Below are 23,689 nucleotides of genomic sequence, written 5' to 3' on the forward strand. Positions count from 1 at the left end.
TAGGTTCTATATAGATATGTAGAATAATCTAGTAGGAGCCAGAAGTAAGATGTTCGGTTCTATATAGATATGAAGAATAATCCAGTAGGAGCCAGAAGTAAGATGTTAGGTTCTATATAGATATGAAGAATAATCCTGTAAGAGCCAGAAGTAAGATGTTAGGTTCTATATAGATATGAAGAATAATCCTGTAAGAGCCAGAAGTAAGATGTTAGGTTCTATATAGATATGAAGAATAATCCAGTAGGAGCCAGAAGTAAGATGTTAGGTTCTATATAGATATGAAGAATAATCCTGTAGGAGCCAGAAGTAAGATGTTAGGTTCTATATAGATATGAAGAATAATCCTGTAGGAGCCAGAAGTAAGATGTTAGGTTCTATATAGATATGAAGAATAATCCTGTAGGAGCCAGAAGTAAGATGTTAGGTTCTATATAGATATGAAGAATAATCCTGTAGGAGCCAGAAGTAAGATGTTAGGTTCTATATAGATATGAAGAATAATCCTGTAAGAGCCAGAAGTAAGATGTTAGGTTCTATATAGATATGAAGAATAATCCAGTAGTAGCCAGCCGTAACATGGTCAGTTCTATATAGATATAAAGAATAATCCAGTAGGAGACATTTACTTTTCACTTTTTCAGACGCTATATAAGTTTCTTTTTAAGTTTACACCTACTTTGAATTGTTTATATTAAATCAGGTGATTTGGGACCGGATTTGCATGATATAGTGCTGAGCTTATTTATCCCTAGATTGATGGCATTTGTTATATGAATTCATGTCACTTACCTGTTTGCACAATTTTGTAGTGGATCGCTTTCTATGTGTAAGGCTGTGTCCTGTTACTGATATAGTCTCTTGTCCTTTTTTTTTTTTTTTTTTAATTAATTGGAATATGTACCAAATTCAACCTCTAAGTATATATCTGTTAAGTGTGGACTAGATATTTTACCCCCTAACCTTATAGATGGTTGTTTACCATTGCATATAGATATTCAAGATTTCATGTCAGAATGAAGACCAGGCTTACTTTAATAGGCCCCTTGCATTGGTGGAGAGCTAACCAAGATTAAATAGCCCACCTTGGTGAAATTGGCAAAACCCCTATTTATGCATCTCAGGCACCTCAACACCATCTGAACGCCTCTTCTCTGCTGCAGGCAAAATAGCTTGCAAAAAAGAGACCCAGCCTCAGTCAGGACTCGGGAGCATGTGAACATGTTGACATTTTTGCATTTCACTGCAAAGTTTCAGAAAGAGTGAATAACTGCGGTAGTCTACCTATTACTAGTTCTACCTCTTTTCAAACAGTTTGTGGTTTTGTTTTGCTTAAAGGATTACATTTTGTTATAATTTTTAAGCTAAACAACTAACATATTAAAGTTAATAAACATTTATTAAAACCTACTGACCTATATTTTCTCCAAAACGAAGTTTCATAACGTTCTAAAAGTTATTTCTTTTATTCGCCGATGATGTCACGTTATCCTGCCCACTATTTTCAGCACTGCATGTTCAAAATACTTAAACCAATAACTTTGTGTTTAAAGCGCCATTTTGAAACCTAGGTATTGTAAACGGATTGGTACAGAGCAAAGGATACCCACGGAGTGGGTTTGGAAAACAAATTTGCAGACAAGATTTCTGATATACGGTAGCGATATGTTAATGAAATGCTATTGATAAAAAGCGTATTTGGGGTAGTTAGTAACAGGCATAGAAAATATTTACTTACAGTGGCCCTTTAATTATAAAAATCTGTTCTGCTGCTTAAATTGAACCAACAGTTGTGTTAATGTAAAGTTTTAGTCTGAAGTTTATATTTATAACAATCAGTATATGGATTTTATTTTAAATATAAAAATGTTTTTAATTTTTTTATCTGATCAAAAAAATAATCAGCAGATTTAATCGATTATGAAAATAATGGTTAATTGCAGCCCTAGTTAGGAGCTGAAGTAAATTACTAGGACCCAGTGGCTCCATGGCTCTTGGGTTAGTTGAGCTCTGATATAAAATTATTTTTTTTTAGCTTTGTGCCTTTGACTATTTTATGTCATCTCGTTTTTTTTTTTTTTTTGTCCTGTAATTGGTTACATGTCATCACAATTACTTTATTGAAAGGTCATTAGACAGTTGCCCAGCTGGGTCATTTGTCTATAGTTTCTGATTGGCTGACCGGTTAGGAACTTCAAATAAGTTATAACTAAAGACACTGCAGAGGTAAAGAGCATAGTTAAACATTTTTTACTACTAGAATGACCCTTTAATTATGCTATTGAGAAGTAGCAGAAGTATGGAACATTGGCAGTTGTATTATATTTTCGACATTTACCATGTTGCCTGCAGACAAGGTTCCCAGCTAGAGAACCTGTCCTCCTGCATTTGGGGAGAGTGACTGACAATTGGTGCACACATATCATTTAATGAGCTATTGCATGTGAGCCCCACCTCATGCTCTCACAACCAGTTGCACCAGCGCAGGGCTTGACAAGTCTTGAGACCTCGGCTTCATAAAGGGACAGTAATCTGTTAAATTTTTAATATAAAATGTTTAATCAGGCATAGTTAAAGGGACACTGAACCCAATTTTTTTCTTTGTGGGTTTTATAATTGTCAGAGCAGTAGACGCACCGTGCTCTATTCTGAAGTATAACCCTGCTTTATATTTCTGGCTAATTTGCTTTAAGGATAACTGCAAAACCATTTTACTTTATTCCACTGGTTTTCAAACCTCCCTAACAGGCCAGGTTTTCAGGATCACCTAGTTTGAGAGCAATAACCACGTTTACTAATCAGCTGATTATTTAACCTGTGCTCTCGTTCAGATCCTCAAAATCTGTCCTTTATGGGCGGCCTGAGGACAGGTTTAAAAACCAGTGCTTTATACTGACTTAGTGAGCATAACTAACTAGCCCAGGTGTCTGCACACTTGATCCTGGTTTGTCTCCTCCAAATTAGGCAAATGGTGGGGAGAGTTTGACTATTGAAAAACAATTGCAGCAAACAATGCATTTTGTTTTTAAAATGTTTAGACTTGGCTGATATAATATTCTTTAGCAAGATAACAAATGTCTTGTAATTCACAATGTGTCCCTTTTAAACTCATGCTTGCAGGCTCTGGAGCTGCATCTGCTTTGCAATGAAGCCCTAATCTTAAAGGGACAGCAAAGTCAAAACAAAACGTTCATGATTCAGAGCATGCAATTTTTATGCCACTTTCTAATTTCTTTTATCTATTTGCTTTATTGGTATCTCTTGTTTAACCTCTTAAGGACATATGACGGAATTTTTCCGTCATAAAACAATTGAGCAAACTGAAAGCTGTGTCCTTAAAGGGTTAAAATCATACCTAGGTAAGTTCAGGTGCAACAATGCACTACTGAGAGCTAGCTAATTGGTAGCTTTTGCACATATAGCTCTTGTCATTGGCTCAATATGCTCAGCTAGCTCCCAGTTGTGCATTGCAGCGCCTTGGAAAGGATACTAAGACATTGAAAGAAATTAGATAATAGAAGTAAATTGGGAACTTATTTAAAATGGTATGTTCCATCTGAATCATGAAGGAACATGGTTTGGTTTTATGTTCCTTTAATGTAAATACAGTAGTTAACCCCTAAACACACTTAGGATGTTCCATGTTCTAAAAGTGCTGTAGTTTAAATCCCTTTGGACAGAATGGAACCTCCTAACTTTTGCAGTGTTCTGCTCTCCTCTGTGTACAAACGCTTATTGATCCAACTGGGGGACGTGCCTAGCATCGCAAGCATTACCCCAGGAGCCAATCAGCTCCCTATTGAAGCACAGTGATGATCATGTGCTTCCTTTTTTGCTTATGATCCAAGCTTGGGTGGATGCGTCTGTCCTGAAGGGGTTAAGCATTGTCTTCCTTTCTCTGTGTAGAAAAAGTTATAATTTTCTTTGGGACATTAAACTCAAAGTAATTTCCCATAAAACAATTACTTATGCACAGTCAACCCCCCCCCCCAAAAAAAAAAAACAAACAAAACAGCTTTGCAGTACATTTTCATTATACAGCCTGCTTTCATGTAAATTTTGTATCAAATAAATAAATTAAAAAAAGGTCCCTCTAAAGTACATTTTGTGGCATTCAGATTCCTACCTCTGCTCAATGCTGCACAGCAATTACTTGATCAGTGCAAGAGCTCATTGATATCTATCATTAATTGGCTGCAGCAAAGATATGATAAATATGTTCACATTTTGCTTGCCACAAATGGTAAATCCTAGTTTTTGAAATGCTAGTATTTGCTAGTGCTATAAATAAAGACCTCTCACTATTACTGTCCTATCATAATATCAGCATTCATAATGCACAGTAGTGCAGATGTGCTGCTTTAATAGAGGGGCTGATAGATTTATTTGAAATGTAGTAGTCAGAATGAAAAAGGAGTTTGCTCATCTACTAATTAATTTCAATATTATACACGATATTATAATAGTAAGGTGCTGCCTGGAAAAGATTTATAGTATATAGGAAAGTGGATGGACAGAAGTGAGGAACATCCAAAAAACCAGGGGTATAGCACACCAACTATAGAAAAATATTCACAGGGACAATATAGGTGATTGCAAAAAAATACTTTGATCATAAAAGAGCATAACTAGCCAGCTTAGAGAGTTTCATATGGTGCACCATAATAAAGTTCAGCCTGGATAAGCATAAGCTGGTGTTAGTAGCGTTTAGCACTCAAAGCAAGCAAGTTAGTACCCAAAGCATTAGCTCTCTGTATATAGACCAGACAGAAAGTGTCGACATGAGCACCAAGGGAGAGCAACAGGGAAAAGTCAGGCAAACCGGCGTTGGCAACCGCAGACTCCTTCGGTCTTGGAGGAAACGCGTGTCCCCTTGCTTGTATCTGGTGTCCCAGGGTATAACAACTCACTCCACTTCAGCATGGTCACCAAGTAAGGATCCGGGGGGGGGGGGACCCACAGAATAAGAGCTGCACACCTACGCATCCTTTTGCATGTTTCGCTCCTTCAGATTGCAGCTGGGAGCTTCTTCCGGGTGATGTCAGATGGAGAGTTAGTCCTCTTATTGGCTAGTTAAGCTCTCTTGTGAGGGGCCCGTGTATTTTGTTTTTGTATATATTCACGTTTGTTTTTACATATTTATGATCACATAAATTATTTTTTGCAATTGCCTATATTGTCCCTGTGAATATCTTTAGATAGTTGGTGTGCTATACACCTGGTCTTTTTGGATGTTCCTCACTTTGGTCCATCCACTTTCCTAAATAAAAATTTCATATGTAGTAGTCAGAATACTGAGGTGTCAGCTTATTTTAATTGTAACGTTTTAAATAAGATAAGGGGGTGGTAATATTCGGAAAACCATGGCTCTTGGAGTTCTAGTCCCTGCATTAAGAGAACATTTTTAGATGCAGTGTAGTAACAATTGTGCATGGGCAAAAGTTTGTATTCAGTTGTTTGCTCAGCGACAGGCCAAATATGGCGCAAGGCAGCAGCATTTGGCTATTTTCGGCACTGGATTTGTGTAATTGTGCAACACACAAAGATCTGGTTATGCGCGTGCCTAGTAACGTGTTAAATACACTGCATCTAGCTGATATGTGGCAGTATGTTTCCCAAGCTTTCTGCTCTTCATCCTTGTGCTATGTTGTATAACCGTTACCAAAAATGCTCCGGCTCCTAAGCTTTGCATTCCTGCTTTTCAAATAAAGATAACAAGAGAACAAAGAGAAATAGGAATAAAATTAGAAAGTTGCTGAAAATTGCTGTTCAATCTGAATCATGAAAGGGAAAAAAAAAAATGTGGGTTTAGTGTCCCTTTAACCCCTTAGTGAACAGAGCACACTTCCATTTGTTGACCATGGCTTTTTTTTTTTTTTTTTTTTTTTAGCACTTTGCTATTTAAAAACCATTTTTTTTTTTTTCCCTTTCAAAATTAGCGATAGTTACATTGGAACAGTGATATTGGTCAGGAATCCCTGAATAACCATTTACATCTATACGTGTTTTTTTTTGTTGTTTTTTTGTTTTTGTTTTTTTTTAGTAGGCAACCCAAAGTATTGATCTAGGCCCATTTTGGTATATTTCATGCCACCATTTCACTGCCAAATGCGATCAAATTAAATTTTTTTTTTTTTTTTTTTTACAAACTTTAGGTTTCTCACTGAAATTATTTAAAAACAGCTTGTGCAATTATGACACAAATGGTTGTAAATGCTTCTCTGGGATCCCATTTGTTCTGGAATCGCAGACATATATGGTTTTGGCATTGCTTTTTGGTAATTAGAAGGCCGCTAAATGCTTTGAGCACCACACTTATATTATGCCCAGCAGTGAAGGGGTTAATTAGGGAGCTTGAAGGGAACTTGTAGGGTTAATTTTAGCTTTAGTTTAGTAGATAACCCAAAGTATTGATCTAGGCCCATTTTAGTATATTTCATGCCACCATTTCACCGCTAAATGCAATAAAAAAAAAAAAAAAAAATTGTTACCTTTTTTACAATATTTAGGCTTCTCACTGAAATTATTTTCAAACAGCTTGTGCAATTATGGCACAAATGGTTGTAAATGCTTTTTTGGGATCCCCTTTGTTCAGAAATAGCAGACATATATATGGCTTTGGCGTTGCTTTTTAGCAATTTAAAGGCTGCTAAATGCCGCTGCGCACAACACTTGTATTATGCCCAGCAGTGAAGGAGTTAAATTAGGTAGCTTGTAGGCTAAATTTTTAGCTTCCCTTGCCCACCTCACAATTGTCCCCGCTATCTTAATTACTGTCAGAAAGTCTGCCAGTACTAAAATAAAAGGCATAGATGGAGATATAGATAGATAGTTGGGGGATCCAAGCATTCACGTGAATTGCCTGGGTGCTCTCTATGGTAGATGGGTAGAAACTTCAAAGAAAGAGGCACTCGCAGTCAGACTGAACCTTTATTGATGAAATACAAGTAAAATTAAAAAATTATTAAATACTGTGAGTGCCTCTTCTTTCTTTGAAGTCTATTTATCTATATTCCCCCTCTGCCTATTTGCTGCCATCTTGGGTACTCTCTCCCTCCTTCACTCTCTATAGTATACCCTACTCTGTACTAAATAGCGCACGTGCGTGCTCCCGACGACCTTGCCGCAACCGGATCCCAGCTGACAGGATGTGAACCAGCGCCCACCCATCTCCCTCACATCCCTCCCATGCCACCAACGATCTGCACAATTGCTGGCCGATGCAGAGAGGGCCACAGAGTGGCCCTCTCTGCATCAATGTGCTTAAAAAGGGTATTGCTGGATGACTCCAATATCGAGGCATCACTGCAATACCCTGGAAGCGATCACGGTCGCTTCCAGCGCTTATAACCCCAGAGGACGTGCCAGGCACGTCCTTGGTCATTAACTGACACTTTTTGTAGGACGTGCCTGGCACATCTTTGGTTGTTAAGGGGTTAAATAAATAAAAAATGTAAAAAAAAATCTGATTTTAATTTACCTTGGAAATGGCTGTTTTTGCCTACATTATCATTAGGGAAAGTTTCTATACTTAAAGGGATAGGAAAGTCAAAATTAACCTTGCATGATTCAGATAGAGCCGGTCATTTTAAGACACTTTTTTTTTTTTTTTTTTTTTTTTTTTTTTTTTAAATTCACTTCTATTTTCAAATGTGCTTTGTTCTTTTAGTATCCCTTGTTAAAAAATGAATACGCACATATCATACACTAGTGGGCGCTGCTGCTCATTGCCTGCACACATTTGCCTCTTGTGATTGACTAAATGGATATTTATAGCTTCCTGTCAGTAGTGCAATGCTGTCCCTTCAGCAATGGATAACAAGAGAATGAAGAAAATGTAATAATAGAATTAAATTGGAAAGTTGTTTTTAAATTGTATGTTCTATCTGAATCATAAAAGAACATTTTGGGATTTACTATCCCTTTAAAGAACCTGTAAATACAGTAGATTTGAATAATCAACAAATGCACAATAAAAAGGCAATGCAATACTATTTAGGCATTACTTTAAAATTTGTCAGAAAACAAAATCTACTACTCATTTGATGTTCAGACTAGTTCCACGTCTCTTCCTGTATCATGTGACAGCCATCAGCCAATCACAAATGCATATACCTATATTTTGTGACTTCTTGCACAGTAGGAGCTGGGGAATCAAAAAGTATAAATATAAAGACTGTGCACATTTTGTTAATGGAAGTAAATTGGAAAGTTGTTTAAAATTGCTGCTCTATCTGAATCATTAAAGTTTAATATTTACTTGAGTGTCCCTTTTTAAGTCTAGGCTACAGAAAATCTGTGTACAGAAAAACAATAAGTATCGGGCTTTGGTATACAGAAAGGGAGCATATAAAGAAACGTGTCCAGAAAGTGATGAAATAAGATCTGATTTCCTTGAAGGCGCAACCCATTTTAATGGGTTGTGGTTTCTAAGAATGCAGGCAGCTATTTCTATTTATACAAAAATAAACCAAATAAGAAATTTCTCATACTTTTTTTTTTTTTTTTTTTCTTTTCTCTGCAGCTGGTATAACAAGTCAATGCAAACACATTAACTCTTTCACTGCTAAACCCTTTTTCACCCCAGTGCTGAGCCAATTTTGAGCTTGTTTTGCTACTTACATTTAAACCCTGTTGTAGTCAAATGTCATTTAGTGACCCACTCAAATTATAGATTTGTTTTTGTTTTCCCCACTAGGCCCAGTATTATTCATAGCATGTGAGATAGCTATCTAAACATTTTTGTGTAGATTTTAGTTAACACTAAAAATGTCCCAGTAACCACTGTTGCTGCTGTGATCACCTTAATAAATTGTCATCATGGGTAGCCACATGTGAAATAGGGGCCCATATGGGCTTTTGGGGCTTTTAATATAGATTAGAGAGGCCCCTTTGTGCACTACAGAAATAAAATTAACATTTTTTCCCCCTTGCAAGGTGTCAACTGTTACCAAAGTGATCACCTGAATATACAAACTTGATATATTTTGTTTGAGAGGGACTTGTCTACTAGAAAATGAACTTTATTGGGGTTCTCTAGACATGCCAGATTTTGTTTTACTGCACAAGTAAATCTTCATTGGTTTTAATTTACCCATCTGCTTTGTGTGTGTTCTCCATGACTACCAGCAGGTGATTATTTTTCAAATGAGGGGTCTTGGAGAATTGTAGCTGCTATGGGAGCTGAGACTGAGGGGGTTGAAGAACCTCCCTAGTAGCTTCAGTTAGCCTCTTTGTGACGTCACCGGCACTCCCATGAAGCTTGGAAGTGCCACCCACTAGGTCATCGATGTTCCCCGGCCTGTAGTGCGGAGGTTTGCCAAAAGCAGCATTTGCAGGCGACTTCCCAACATACTTTATGAAAAGGGCTCATGCACCTACAGCTCATCATGTGCATCGCATCGATTAAATAGACTGTATTTCTCCAACATAGGTGTGTCCGGTCCACGGCGTCATCCTTACTTGTGGGATATTCTCCTCCCCAACAGGAAATGGCAAAGAGCCCAGCAAAGCTGGTCACATGATCCCTCCTAGGCTCCGCCTACCCCAGTCATTCTCTTTGCCGTTGTACAGGCAACATCTCCACGGAGATGGCTTAGAGTTTTTTAGTGTTTAACTGTAGTTTTTCATTATTCAATCAAGAGTTTGTTATTTTCAAATAGTGCTGGTATGTACTATTTACTCAGAAACAGAAAAGAGATGAAGAATTCTGTTTGTATGAGGAAAATGATTTTAGCAACCGTAACTAAAATCCATGGCTGTTCCACACAGGACTGTTGAGAGCAATTAACTTCAGTTGGGGGAACAGTGTGCAGTCTCTTGCTGCTTGAGGTATGACACATTCTAACAAGACGATGTAATGCTGGAAGCTGTCATTTTCCCTATGGGATCCGGTAAGCCATTTTTATTAAGATAGTAAATAAGGGCTTCACAAGGGCTTATTAAGACTGTAGACTTTTTCTGGGCTAAATCGATTCATTATTAACACATATTTAGCCTTGAGGAATCATTTATTCTGGGTATTTTGATATGATTATATCGGCAGGCACTGTTTTTGACACCTTATTCTTTAGGGGCTTTCCCTAATCATAGTCAGAGCCTCATTTTCGCGCCGGTAATGGCGCACTTGTTTTTTGAGGACAGCATGGCATGCAGCTGCATGTGTGTGGAGCTCTGATACATAGAAAAGTCTTTCTGAAGGCATCATTTGGTATCGTATTCCCCTTTGGGCTTGGTTGGGTCTCAGCAAAGCAGATTCCAGGGACTGTAAAGGGGTTAAATATAAAAACGGCTCCGGTTCCGTTATTTTAAGGGTTAAAGCTTCCAAATTTGGTGTGCAATACTTTTAAGGCTTTAAGACACTGTGGTGAAATTTTGGTGAATTTTGAACAATTCCTTCATACTTTTTCGCAATTGCAGTAATAAAGTGTGTTTAGTTTAAAATTTAAAGTGACAGTAACGGTTTTATTTTAAAACGTTTTTTGTGCTTTGTTATCAAGTTTATGCCTGTTTAACATGTCTGAACTACCAGATAGATTGTGTTCTGAATGTGGGGAAATCAAGGTTCCTTCTCATTTAACTATATGTATTTTATGTCATAAAAAATTTAGTAAAAATGATGCCCAAGATGATTCCTCAAGTGAGGGGAGTAAGCATGGTACTGCATCATCCCCTACTTCGTCTACACCAGTCTTGCCCATACAGGAGGCCCCTAGTACATCTAGTGCGCCAATACTCCTTACTATGCAACATTTAACGGCTGTAATGGATAATTCTATCAAAAACATTTTAGCCAATATGCCCACTTATCAGCGAAAGCGCGACTGCTCTGTTTTAGAAAATTCTGTAGAGCATGAGAACGCTGATGATATGGTTTCTGAAGGGCCCCTACACCAGTCTGAGGGGGCCAGGGAGGTTTTGTCTGAGGGAGAAATTTCAGATTCAGGAAACATTTCTCAACAAGCTGAACCTGATGTGATTAATTTTAAATTTAAGTTGGAACATCTCCGCGCTCTGCTTAAGGAGGTGTTATCCAATTTGGATGATTGTGATTATCTGGTCATGCCAGAACCACTATGTAAAATAGAAAAGTTCTTAGAGGCCCCGGGGCCCCCCGAAGCTTTTCCTATATCCAAGCGGGTGGCGTACATTGTTAGTAAAGAATGGGACAGGCCCGGTATACCTTTAGTACCTTCCCCCATATTTATAAAATTGTTTTCCTATAGTCGACCCCAGAAAGGACTGATGGCAGACAGTCCCCAAGGTCGAGGGGGCGGTTTCTACTCTACACAAGCGCGCCACTATACCCATAGAAGATAGTTGTGCTTTCCAAGATCCTATGGATACAAAATTAGAAGGTCTGCTAAAGATGTTTGTTCAGCAAGGTTCCCTTCTACATCCAATTGCATGCATTGTCCCTGTCACTGCAGCCGCGTGTTTCTAGTTTGATGAGCTAGGAAAGGCGATTATTAGTAATTCTTCTGTTTATGAGGAGATTATGGACAGAATTCGTGCTCTTAAATTGGCTAATTCTTTCACCCTAGACGCCACCTTGCAATTGGCTAGGTTAGCGGCGAAAAAATTCTGGGTTTTGCTATTGTGGCGCAGAGCGCTTCGGTTAAAATCTTGGACAGCGGATGCGTCTTCCAAGAACAAATTGCTTGACATTCCTTTCAAGGGGAAAACACTCTTTGGCCCTGACTTGAAAGAGATTATCTCTGATATCACTGGGGGCAAGGGCCACGCCCTTCCTCGGGATAGGTCTTTTCAAGACCAAAAATAAACCTAAGTTTAAGCAGGAAGGTAATACTTCTCAAGCCAATCCAGCCTGGAGACCTATGCAAGGCTGGAACATAGGAAAGCAGGCCAGGAAACCTGCCACTGCTACCAAGACAGCATGAAATGCGGGCCCCCGATCCGGGACCGGATCTGGTGGGGGGCAGACTCTCTCTCTTCGCTCAGGCTGGGGCAAGAGATGTTCTGGATCCTTGGGCGTTAGAAATAGTCTCCCAAGGTTATTCTCTGGAGTTCAAGGGGCTTCCTCCTAGGGGGAGGTTCCACAGGTCTCAGTTGTCTTCAGACCACATAAGAAGACAGGCATTCTTACATTGGGTAAAAGACCTGCTAAAAATGGGAGTGATTCATCCTGTTCCATTAGGAGAACAAGGGATGGGGTTCTACTCCAATCTGTTCATAGTTCCCAAAAAAGAGGGAACGTTCAGACCAATCTTCGATCTCAAGATCTTGAACAAGTTTCTCAAGGTTCCATCGTTCAAGATGGAAACCATTCGAACACTTCTTCCTTCCATCCAGGAAGGTCAATTCATGACCAAGGTGGATTTCAAGGATGCGTATCTACATATTCCTATCCACAAGGAACATTATCGGTTCCTAAGGTTTGCATTCCTGGACAAGCATTTCCAGTTCGTGGCGTTTTCTTTCGGATTAGCCACTGCTCCTAGGTTTTTCTCATAGGTACTAGGGTCCCTTCTGGCGGTGCTAAGACCAAGGGGCATTGCTGTAGTACCTTACTTGGACGACATTCTGATTCGAGCGTCGTCCCTTCCTCAAGTATAGGCTCACACGGACATTGTCCTGGCCTTTCTCAGATCTCACGGATGGAAAGTGAACGTGGAAAAGAGTTCTCTATCTCCGTCAACGAGGGTTCCCTTCTTGGGAACTATAATAGACTCCTTAGAAATGAGGATTTTTCTGACAGAAGCCAGAAAAACAAAACTGCTAGACTCTTGTCGGATACTTCATTCCGTTCCTCTTCCTTCCATAGCGCAGGGCATGGAAGTGATAGGTTTGATGGTAGCGGCACTGGACATAGTTCCTTTTGTGCGCATTCATCTAAGACCATTACAACTGTTCATGCTCAGTCAGTGGAATGGGGACTATTCAGACTTGTCTCCGAAGATACAAGTAAATCAGAGGACCAGAGACTCATTCCGTTGGTGGCTGTCCCTGGACAACCTGTCACAAGGGATGACCTTCTGCAGACCAGAGTGGGTCATTGTCACGACCGACGCCAGTCTGATGGGCTGGGGCGCGGTCTGGGGATCCCTGAAAGCTCAGGGTCTTTGGTCTCGGGTAGACTCTCTTCTACCGATAAATATTCTGGAACTGAGAGCGATATTCAATGCTCTCAAAGCTTGGCCTCAGCTAGCGAGGGCCAAGTTCATACATCAACCATCAGGGGGGAACAAGGAGTTCCCTAGCGATGGAAGAAGTGACCAAAATCATTCTATGGGCGGAGTCTCACTCCTGCCACCTGTCTGCTATCCACATCCCAGGAGTGGAAAATTGGGAAGCGGATTTTCTGAGTCGTCAGACATTGCATCCGGGGGAGTGGGAACTCCATCCGGAAATCTTTGCCCAAGTCACTCAACCGTGGGGCATTCCAGACATGGATCTGATGACCTCTCGTCAGAACTTTAGAGTTCCTTACTACGGGTACAGATCCAGGGATCCCAAGGCGGCTCTAGTGGATGCACTAGTAGCACCTTGGACCTTCAAACTAGCTTATGTGTTCCCGCCGTTTCCTCTCATCCCCAGGCTGGTAGCCAGGATCAATCAGGAGAGGGCGTCGGTGATTTTGATAGCTCCTGCGTGGCCACGCAGGACTTGGTATGCAGATCTGGTGAATACGTCATCGGCTCCACCATGGAAGCTACCTTTGAGACGAGACCTTCTTGTTCTAGGTCCGTTCGACCCACTCCAGCTGACTGCTTGGAGATTGAACGCTTGATCTTATCAAAGCGAGGGTTCTCAGATTCTGTTATTAATACTCTTGTTCAGGCCTGAAAGCCTGTAACCAGAAAAATTACCACATAATTTGGTATATCTGTTGGTGTGAATCTGCAGGATTCCTTTGGGACAAGGTTAAGATTCCTAAGAGTCTATCCTTCCTTCGAGAAGGATTGGAAAAAGGATTATCTGCAAGTTCCTTGATGGGACAGATTTCTGCCTTGTCCGTGTTACTTCACAAAAAGCTGGCAGCTGTGCCAGATGTTCTAGCCTTTGTTCAGGCTCTGGTTAGAATCAAGCCTGTTTACAAAATTTTTGACTCCTACTTGGAGTCTCAACCTAGTTCTTTCAGTTCTTCAGGGGGTTCCGTTTGAACCCTTACATTCCGTTGATATTAAGTTATTATCTTGGAAAGTTTGTTTTTGGTTGCTATTTCTTCTGCTAGAAGAGTTTCGGAATTATCTGCTCTGCAGTGTTCTTCTCCTTATCTGGAGTTCCATGCAGATAAGGTGGTTTTCCGTACTAAACCTGGTTTTCTTCCAAAAGTTGTTTCTAACAAAGACATTAACCAGGAGATAGTTGTACCTTTCTTTGTGTCCTAATCCAGTTTCAAAGAAGGAACGTTTGTTGCACAACTTGAATGTAGTTCGTGCTCTCAAATTTTACTTAGCAGCTACTAAGGATTTCAGACAAACTTTGTCTTTGTTTGTTGTTTATTCTGGTAAACGGAGAGGTCAAAAAGCAACTTCTACCTCTCTCTCCTTCTGGATTAAAAGCATTATCCGATTGGCTTATGAGACTGCCGGACGGCAGCCTCCTGAAAGAATCACAGCTCACTCCACTAGGGCTGTGGCTTCCACATGGGCCTTCAAGAACGAGGCTTCTGTTGATCAGATATGTAGGGCAGCGACTTGGTCTTCACTGCACACTTTTTCCAAATTTTACAAGTTTGATACTTTTGCTTCTTCTGAGGCTATTTTTGGGAGAAGGGTTTTGCAAGCCGTGGTGCCTTCCATTTAGGTGACCTGATTTGCTCCCTCCCTTCATCCGTGTCCTAAAGCTTTGGTATTGGTTCCCACAAGTAAGGATGACGCCGTGGACCGGACACACCTATGTTGGAGAAAACAGAATTTATGTTTACCTGATAAATTTCTTTCTCCAACGGTGTGTCCGGTCCACGGCCCGCCCTGGTTTTTTTAATCAGGTCTGATAATTTATTTTCTTTAACTACAGTCACCACGGTACCATATGGTTTCTCCTATGCAAATATTCCTCCTTAACGTCGGTCGAATGACTGGGGTAGGCGGAGCCTAGGAGGGATCATGTGACCAGCTTTGCTGGGCTCTTTGCCATTTCCTGTTGGGGAGGAGAATATCCCACAAGTAAGGATGACGCCGTGGACCGGACACACCGTTGGAGAAAGAAATTTATCAGGTAAACATAAATTCTGTTTCTTGTCGAGATTGTAATATAAAATACTTAATTATGCATAGTAAATCAAGTTTCACTGTTTATTTTGCTTCTTAAAGTGAATGTAAATTTTTATGCTAAAGTGCCCGGTTTTTTAAAATTTGATTAAAAACAGGGGCACTTTAAGTCATCAAAATTTACATTTCACTCCTATTGTGAAAAAAAACTTACCTTTTAATCTTGACAGCCGCTCCAGCTTCATCCACCCGCCGCAAAGACTCTTCCTGGGTCTAAAATAAGGGATTTGGCTTCCTCCAATCACGGCATTGAATCAGACACTGATTCCCCCGGGGGGAAACCGTGATTGGAGGATTACCTATCCATCATTTCTGACATCAGAAATGGCTTGCGGCAACCGGAGGAAGCTGGAGCTGCTGTCAAGATTAAAAGGTAAGTATTTACGAGTAAAATGTAAATTTTGATGAATTAAAGTGCCCCTGTTTTGAATCCAATTTTTAAAAATCGTGCACTTTAGCATCAAAATTTTCATTCACTTTAAGCCTAACCATGCTACATATTTGGCCCTAATTTTCACTTATTTTTACATTTTCTGTTGAATCCAAATAAATCCTCCATACAAGGAAAGTGTTGGGTCCGATTTGACCATTGAAAACCAGTTGCAGCAAACACAGGTTACAAACTTTAATATCTGTTGATAGACACAGAAAAGTGGTGTAATTACAAGTTGTTTGCTGCCCTTTTAAACTCAAAATTAAATCCTCAGTAAAATGTTTAACTAAAATTAGACCATTGCCGCATACATTCATTATGGTTTACTTGTTTTTGCTGTCCAATACTTCTGAAAACTGCTGCACTCTCTACAGAAATGCTGGAGGGTTTCTGTTATACTTGTGTAATTAATATTGACCCTGCAAGATGCTACTGTCTGTTAGACCAGAGTAGTGTGCAGGCTCATTTACATCTGGCCTCTGTTTGCTGCAAAGGAGACAATGTAAAAGTAGTCATGTGGGTTTTAATGGTTTATCCATGAACTGCTGTTGATTTGCAAATTCTTGTAGTGTATTGCTGTGTTGGAGCTGACTTAAAGGGACATGAAACCCAATTTTTTTTCTTTCATGATTTAGAAAGAGCATTCAATTATAAACAACTTTCTAATTTACTTCTATTATCTAATTTGCTTCATTCTCTTGATATTCTTTACTGAAAAGCATATCTAGATATGCTTAGTAGCTGCTGATTGGTAGCTGCACATAGATGCCTCCTGTGATTGGTTCACCGTGTGCATTGCTATTTCTTCATTAAAGTATATCTAAAGAATCAAGCAAATTGGGTAATAGAAGTAAATTGGAATGTTGTTTAAAAGTTATATTCTCTACCTTAAGCATGAAAGAAAATGTTTGGGTATAGTGTCCCTTTAAACTGTTTATCCTGTTGGCAGGGGTTAAACACCCAGATCATCCTGTTGTTGCACTATTGTTTGTAAATAATACATTCGGGCAATCTCTTTTTTAACCTTTGTTCCTTTAACGACTGCTCTTTTATAAGAAGGATAGGACCGCTCTGAGTAACAAGTTACATTGTCATGAACCAGATACGTCCCAAATGTAGCCGGAGTTTGTGAGGCAGGAAGTTGTCTCCCTTGCAGTGCACATATGTACATCACCTCTTGTTCAACATGTTTTCCAAGAAGGTTTATTCAATTCTGAGTCCTCGTATATAACTGACATAACCTTGTCAACCTCCCCACTGTCTTCTACATATTGGTGCTATATTTAATCCTATGATTTCTAGCATTTTAGAGGTTAGTGGATTGAAGCTTTAAAGTGAGAGATCCTCAGCTTTACGTATTTAGCGGTTTATTCTTTTTACCGTTGTGGTAACGTAACTCATGCTAAGCCGTATACATAGTTCTATCTAGTAGGGATGCACCGAAATTTCGGCCGCAGAAAGTTTCGGTCGAAAATGGCATTTTTTGTTATTTCGGTTTTCGTTTTTTTGCCTTTTATTTTCGGTAAAATTATTGTGTAGCATATTTCAAATTTGATGCCAGCCTAGAGCTGCTGTTTGAGTTCATTACTTGACTTACTGTTTTGCATATAATAATAGTTTTCTAGGACTATACTTTATTGATAATTGGTAACAAAACAAAAACGGTTAAATCTGATTCTGTTACACAGAACTAAATAAAGAATAATACTAGCGATGCACCAAAATTTGGGCCGCCGAAAATGTGCAATTCCAATTTCGGCCCAAAGAGGACCAAAATGGCTAAAAATGTACAGCCGTTGAGGCGTTACATGTCTATCCTTAGCATAAGGTGAGCAGCACAGCACTGGCACACACATAAGTACCATGACATGATGATATTTTAGAAGGAAACCAAAGTTCTGAATAGTAAATACAGTAATCAAAGGAGGATAAGTAACATGTTTATAAACACTTGATATTATCAGACACAGCCCTAAGCACACACAGTGAATATCTATAAGCCTTATATACAGTGCTCATACATCAGCCTCTTGTCCGTAGACATTCTAATCGCCTGAGGCAAATATGCATGCACACTATATATGCATAAGCCCCAAGCTTGCACACAGTTGGTACAAATTAGCACCCACCAGACATTGTATACAAAAAAGCACAGTAACTTTCTATAACTACCTTCCACGTAAAGTTGTAGCTAAGTCCGGTGGTCCTGGTGATAGGTGACAGGCAGACTACATTTGGGGCTCCGGACATATAACCTGATGGGTCAGTGTGAGACCCAAACCAGGAACTAGGCGGAGATACGATGAGAGACAATCAGGTGCAGCCACGCCCATTGCATGGATAACTACACCCAAAAACAAAACACATGTCCACCTCGTATTGTTGTCTGGCTATAACCACGCTCTCTCTTAGAGCTCCAGTTTCACTGCAGATCACGCCTTACTGTACAAGTGACCACGCCCATTTGTTGGAGCTTTCCCGCCTACAAGCTCTCTCAGCTACACACACACACACACACACACACACACACACACACACACACACACACACTGTAGTTAAGAAAAAAACTTTCGGTTTTCGGCCAGGGGCATCCTGAATTTTCGTTATCGGTTTCGGTCCAGAATTTTCGTTTCGGTGCATCTTTACTATCTAGTCCAGTGCTGTGTCACACTCATTTTAACACATTTCCTGCTGTGATTCTAGCACGTTGGTCTCTGTCTGGGGTGCTGAATATTAAGGGGTCGATAAATCAAAGGCTTTTGCCAGCCTTTGAGCCCCACGGCTGCAGGTTCTTACAAGAGAACCTGCTCGCTGTATTTAACAAGTAGCGGTCATCAGACCGCTACTTTCCTAACCTTTCACCACCTCTAAGGTGGCGAAATTCAATCTCTGCGGTCTAGTCCGACCGGGGAGATTGTCGACTCTTGCCCGCTCGTGATTGGCTGTGCGTCGGCGGGATTGCACACAAGCGCAAAATAGCGCTTGTGTGCAATGGTAAATTTCTCTGGGGGAAATATGCCACGCCAGAGGCGAGCTGTGGCGCGTATATGCGCCCCTGTCCACCTCGGCTTCATAAATCTAGCCCTAAAACAGACACAAATGTGTGTTTTTTTTTTTTTTTTTTTTTTTTTTTTTTTTGAAAGTATATTTTATTTTTGCTTTAAAGGGACATGAAATCCAATTTTTTTTTTTCTTGATTCACATATTACATAGTTTTAAACCACTTTCCAAATAACTTCTGTTATCTTATTTGATTCATTCTCTTGCTATCCTTTGTTGAAAAAGCAGCAATGTATTATTGGGAGCTAGTTAACACATTGGATGAATCAATAACATGAGGCATATATGCGCAGCCACCAATTGGCAGCTCCTGAGCCTACCTAGGTATCCTTTTAAACAAGGGGTACCAAGCCAACAAAACAAATTAAATAGAAGTAAATTGGAAAGTTGTTTGGAATTAAAATCACCTACTCTATATCTGAATCATGAAAGAAAAAAATATTTACTCGTGAATCTTGTCCACCAATAAATCTGTGTAGTTTGCCTTTATCAGACTTATACATTACTACAGTATCACTTGTGCACAACGTGCATCTCCTGTGTAGTTTGCCTTTATCAGACTTATACATTACTACTACAATATCACTTGTGCACAACGTGCATCTCCTGAGTAGTTTGCCCTTATCAGACTTATACATTAATACTACAGTATCACTTGTGTACAACGTGCATCTCCTGTGTAGTTTGCCTTTATCAGACTTATACATTACTACTACAGTATCACTTGTGTACAACGTGCATCTCCTGTGTAGTTTGCCCTTATCAGACTTATACATTACTACTACAGTATCACTTGTGTACAACGTGCATCTCCTGTGTAGTTTGCCCTTATCAGACTTATACATTACTACAGTATCACTTGTGTACAACGTGCATCTCCTGTGTAGTTTGCCTTTATCAGACTTATACATTACTACAGTATCACTTGTGCACAATGTGCATCTCCTGTGTAGTTTGCCCTTATCAGACTTATACATTACTACAGTATCACTTGTGTGCAACGTGCATCTCCTGTGTAGTTTGCCTTTATCAGACTTATACATTAATACTACAGTATCACTTGTGCACAACGTGCATCTCCTGTGTAGTTTTCCTTTATCAGACTTATACATTACTACTACAGTATCACTTGTGTACAACGTGCATCTCCTGTGTAGTTTGCCCTTATCAGACTTATACATTAATACTACAGTATCACTTGTGCACAACATGCATCTCCTGTGTAGTTTGATATTGGGTGCATGTATTTTACTCTTTCATTGCTGCTCTGATAGAATAAATATCGGTAGTGGAGTTTCTGTTTACAAATCTGACCTTCATGTTTTACGCAAACCCTCGTGGCCTTTTGGAACAGGTCTTTGTTTAGTGTTGCTTAAAGGGCCACTAAGATCAGAATTAAAGTTTCAGGATTCAGATAAAGTGTGCAGTTTAAAAAAAAAACTTCAATAACTTCCATTATTAAAACATGCACATTACTTTTTTATGCAAACCTTTAGGCTCCAGCTCATATTGCGCATGTGCTTAAGGATCCAGTATTTACATGTATGCAGTTTGTGATTGGCTAATGACTGTCATATGATACAGGGAAAGGGAAAATTGGATTAACATTGAAATTTTTCCAGAAAGTATTCTACTGCTCATTTCAAGTTTAAAGTAAATGCTATTGCATTGTCTTGTTTTATTGTCTGTCAATTTAATTCTACTATTAAATTCTACTTTATTTAGTGCTCCTTTAAATCTCTACAACAATTGGCAAGATTTGGAGCATCTAGTTTGACTTTGATCATTAACTTTATTAATTGCTAGAGATGTAGGCAAATTTTCTTGGAATTTCAAATGAGTCCCATTTTGATCAATTAGAATTTGTAAAGGTGATCCACATTATGCTCAAATCCTTTTGCCAGGTAAAGTCTGCATATCTAGATAGGTCCTATTGGCTGAGAAGCTAACTTATGAAAGTCCATTTTGTAGCCCCCTTTTTTTTTTTTTTTTAAATTCATAATCTATTTAGATATGTTTATATTAACCCTTGTTTTGCAGATTTATTTTTGGTCTTTCACTATTTTTAGGCTCTGTAGTTAGTTTGTTTACGAAATCTTAAGGATGCAAAAAAATTAAGCCATGCTCTCATTTTTAGGTTTTAGACAAGTGTTTGAGAGAGGAGGTGTTTTTTTTATTTTTATTTTTTATTTGACCTAGTATTTGTGAATCTGTTTTTTGTGTAGAATGATAAACCACACATTTTTATACAGAGTTGAACATATGAAGAGCGCTTGTAACATTCATTTATCTTCCCCCCCCCTTAAGCTGGAGAAACTGATGACCCTCCAAGAATCACTCCGAATCCTGTCATTAATGGCAATGTCGCAATGGCAGATGGTCACAACAACGCCGAAGAGGATATGGAAGACGGTAACTGATAAATACGTTAGACTTTACTTGTCATTGAGGGTGGGTGGTTATGCTGGGAGTCTTCACAAACATTTATGTAATCTATATAGTGTTGAAGATGAGTGTTTGTTTAGTAACCGTATTTTGAGAGGTACTGGAACCACTACATAAGTTAGTGCATTTTCTCAAGTACCCCCAACAGGCAAGGTTTTCATTATAGCTGAACTAGAGCACAGGGGAAATAATCAGCTGATGGGTTTAGAGCAAGTTGGTAGCCATGGTTACTGATCAGCTGATTACTTCACCTGTGCTCTAGTTTAGCTTGATGAAAACCTGGCCTGTTGGGGGTACTTGAGGGCCGCAGTTGAGAAAAACTGAGTTAGATGATGTAATATTTAAAGGGCTGGTATAGTAGGGGAAAAACTACAAATTGTTAGAGCATTTTAGAGTAATTTTTATCACTATAACCCTACCACTGAGTATTTTAACTTCTGTAAAAGGGTTAGGTTAAAGTAGCTAAGGAGGCACGAGAACTCCTGGTGACCCTTTCAGCATTGGGAGTTGCAGACCCACTTGTTAATACAAAGGTCAAGACCTGAATGAGAACCCAGATCAAGGGGACAACTACTCGATTAGTTGTGAATAAATAAGGATTGAATATCACCCTACTAGAGTTTATTAATGAAGTGTGGGCCCTTTTTATAGGTGTTCAGACAGCAAAGCCTGAAACACCACCCTTTAACGGGCGTATAAGCTTCCTCCCATTCATATGTATGTATTGGGTACTTGTAAAGTGCGGCTAATCACCCGTAAGGGTCTCAAGGCGCTGCTCATTTTATTGACCTCGGAAGGATGAAATGGTGAGTGGACCTCACCGGGGATCGAACCTGCAACCCTTGGGTTGCTACAGAGCTCAACCACAGTGCCTTAGCATGCTGAGCTACCTCAGGCACTTTGGCTAATATTTTTGTGTTTGTACATAAAAGATAAATATAATATTAGTTTACTTTGTGTAACAAATATATACACACACTTACAGTTTTTCTTGTACTTTGAGGATGGCAGTTGGGGGGGACATTTTGCCATCTGTGTAATTACTTTCTCCTGTTAAGTGTAGTCAGTCCTCGGGTCATCCATTACTTATGGGATTATATCTCCTCCCTAACAGGAAGTGCAAGAGGATCACCCAAGCAGAGCTGCTATATAGCCCCTCCCCTCTACGTCATACCCAGTCATTCTCTTGCACCTAACTAATAGATAGGACGTGTGAGAGGACTGTGGTTGTTAAACTTAGTTTTTATTTCTTCAATCAAAAGTTTATTATTTTAAACAGCACCGGAGTGTGGTGTTCTTTCTCAGGCAGCATTAGAAGAAGAATCTACCTGAGTTTGTGTATGATCTTAGCGGTCGTAACTAAGATCCATTTGCTGTTCTCGGCCATTCTGAGTAGTGAGGTAACTTAAGAACAGGGGACAGCGGGCAGGGTTCACCTGCAAGGAGGTATGTTGCAGTATATTATTTTCTAAGGAATGGAATTGACTGAGAAAATACTGCTGATACCGATGTAATGTAAGTGCAGCCTTAAATGCAGTAGTAGTGACTGGTATCAGGCTGATATGTATGTATGTTTACACTGAGGTATTTCTAGGGAATGGAACTTCACTAAGAAAATACTGTATACATTTAACTTATATTTGAGCCTCCACTGCAGTGAAAGCGACTAGCAGCAGGCTTTTTAATAACATTTCATAATTTTATTTTTAAAACGTTTACTGGCATGTTAATCGTTTTTCTCTGAGGTACTTGGTGATAAAACTTTATGGGCATTATTTTTCCACATGGCTGTCGTTTGTTTATGAATAAAATCAGTTTACTGAGCTTCCCCACTGTTGTATTATGAGTGGGAGGGGCCTATTTTGGCGCTTTATTGCGCAGTAAAAATTCAGTCACAGTCTTCCTATTTCTTCCTCCATGATCCAGGACGTCTCTACAGAGCCCAGGGGTCTCCAAAACTAGTTTTGAGGGAGGTAATCACTCACAGCAGACCTGTGAGACTGTGCTTTGACTGTGATAAAAACGCTTATATTAAATTGTTATCCGTTTTTGGGTACTAAGGGGTTAATCATCCATTTGCTGGTGGGTGCAATCCTTTGCTAACTTAATGCATTTACTGTGAAAATTTGGTTGCTATAACTAATTTGGTTCATTGTTATTTCAACTGTGACAGTTTTTTGTGCTTCTTAAAGGCACAGTAACGTTTTTTATATTGCTTGTAAATTTATTTGAAAAGTATTTTCCAAGCTTGCTAGTCTAATTGCTAGTTTGTTTAAACATGTCTGACACAGAGGAATCTCTTTGTGCAATATGTTTAAAGGCCAATGTGGAGCCCAATAGAAATTTGTGTACTAATTGCATTGATGCTACTTTAAATAAAAGCCAATCTGTACATGTAAAGAAAATTTCACCAGACAACGAGGGGGAAGTTATGCCGACTAACTCTCCTCACGTGTCAGTACCTTCGTCTCCCGCTCAGGAGGTGCGTGATATTGTGGCGCCAAGTACATCAGGG

General features: G+C 39.4%; 1 protein-coding gene across 1 annotated transcript in view; it reads left to right on the forward strand.

The window, feature by feature from the left end:
- USP7 (ubiquitin specific peptidase 7) overlaps positions 1 to 23,689 on the forward strand; it is a 345,176-nt gene that overhangs the window by 7,382 nt on the left and 314,105 nt on the right. Inside the window, exon 2 of the mRNA XM_053694268.1 lies at positions 21,037 to 21,141. Within this exon, the coding sequence (XP_053550243.1) occupies positions 21,037 to 21,141 (105 nt within the window). The remainder of the gene's footprint in view (positions 1 to 21,036; positions 21,142 to 23,689) is intronic.

The sequence above is a fragment of the Bombina bombina genome, chromosome 11, assembly GCF_027579735.1.
Source record: "Bombina bombina isolate aBomBom1 chromosome 11, aBomBom1.pri, whole genome shotgun sequence".
Lineage (NCBI taxonomy): Eukaryota > Metazoa > Chordata > Amphibia > Anura > Bombinatoridae > Bombina > Bombina bombina.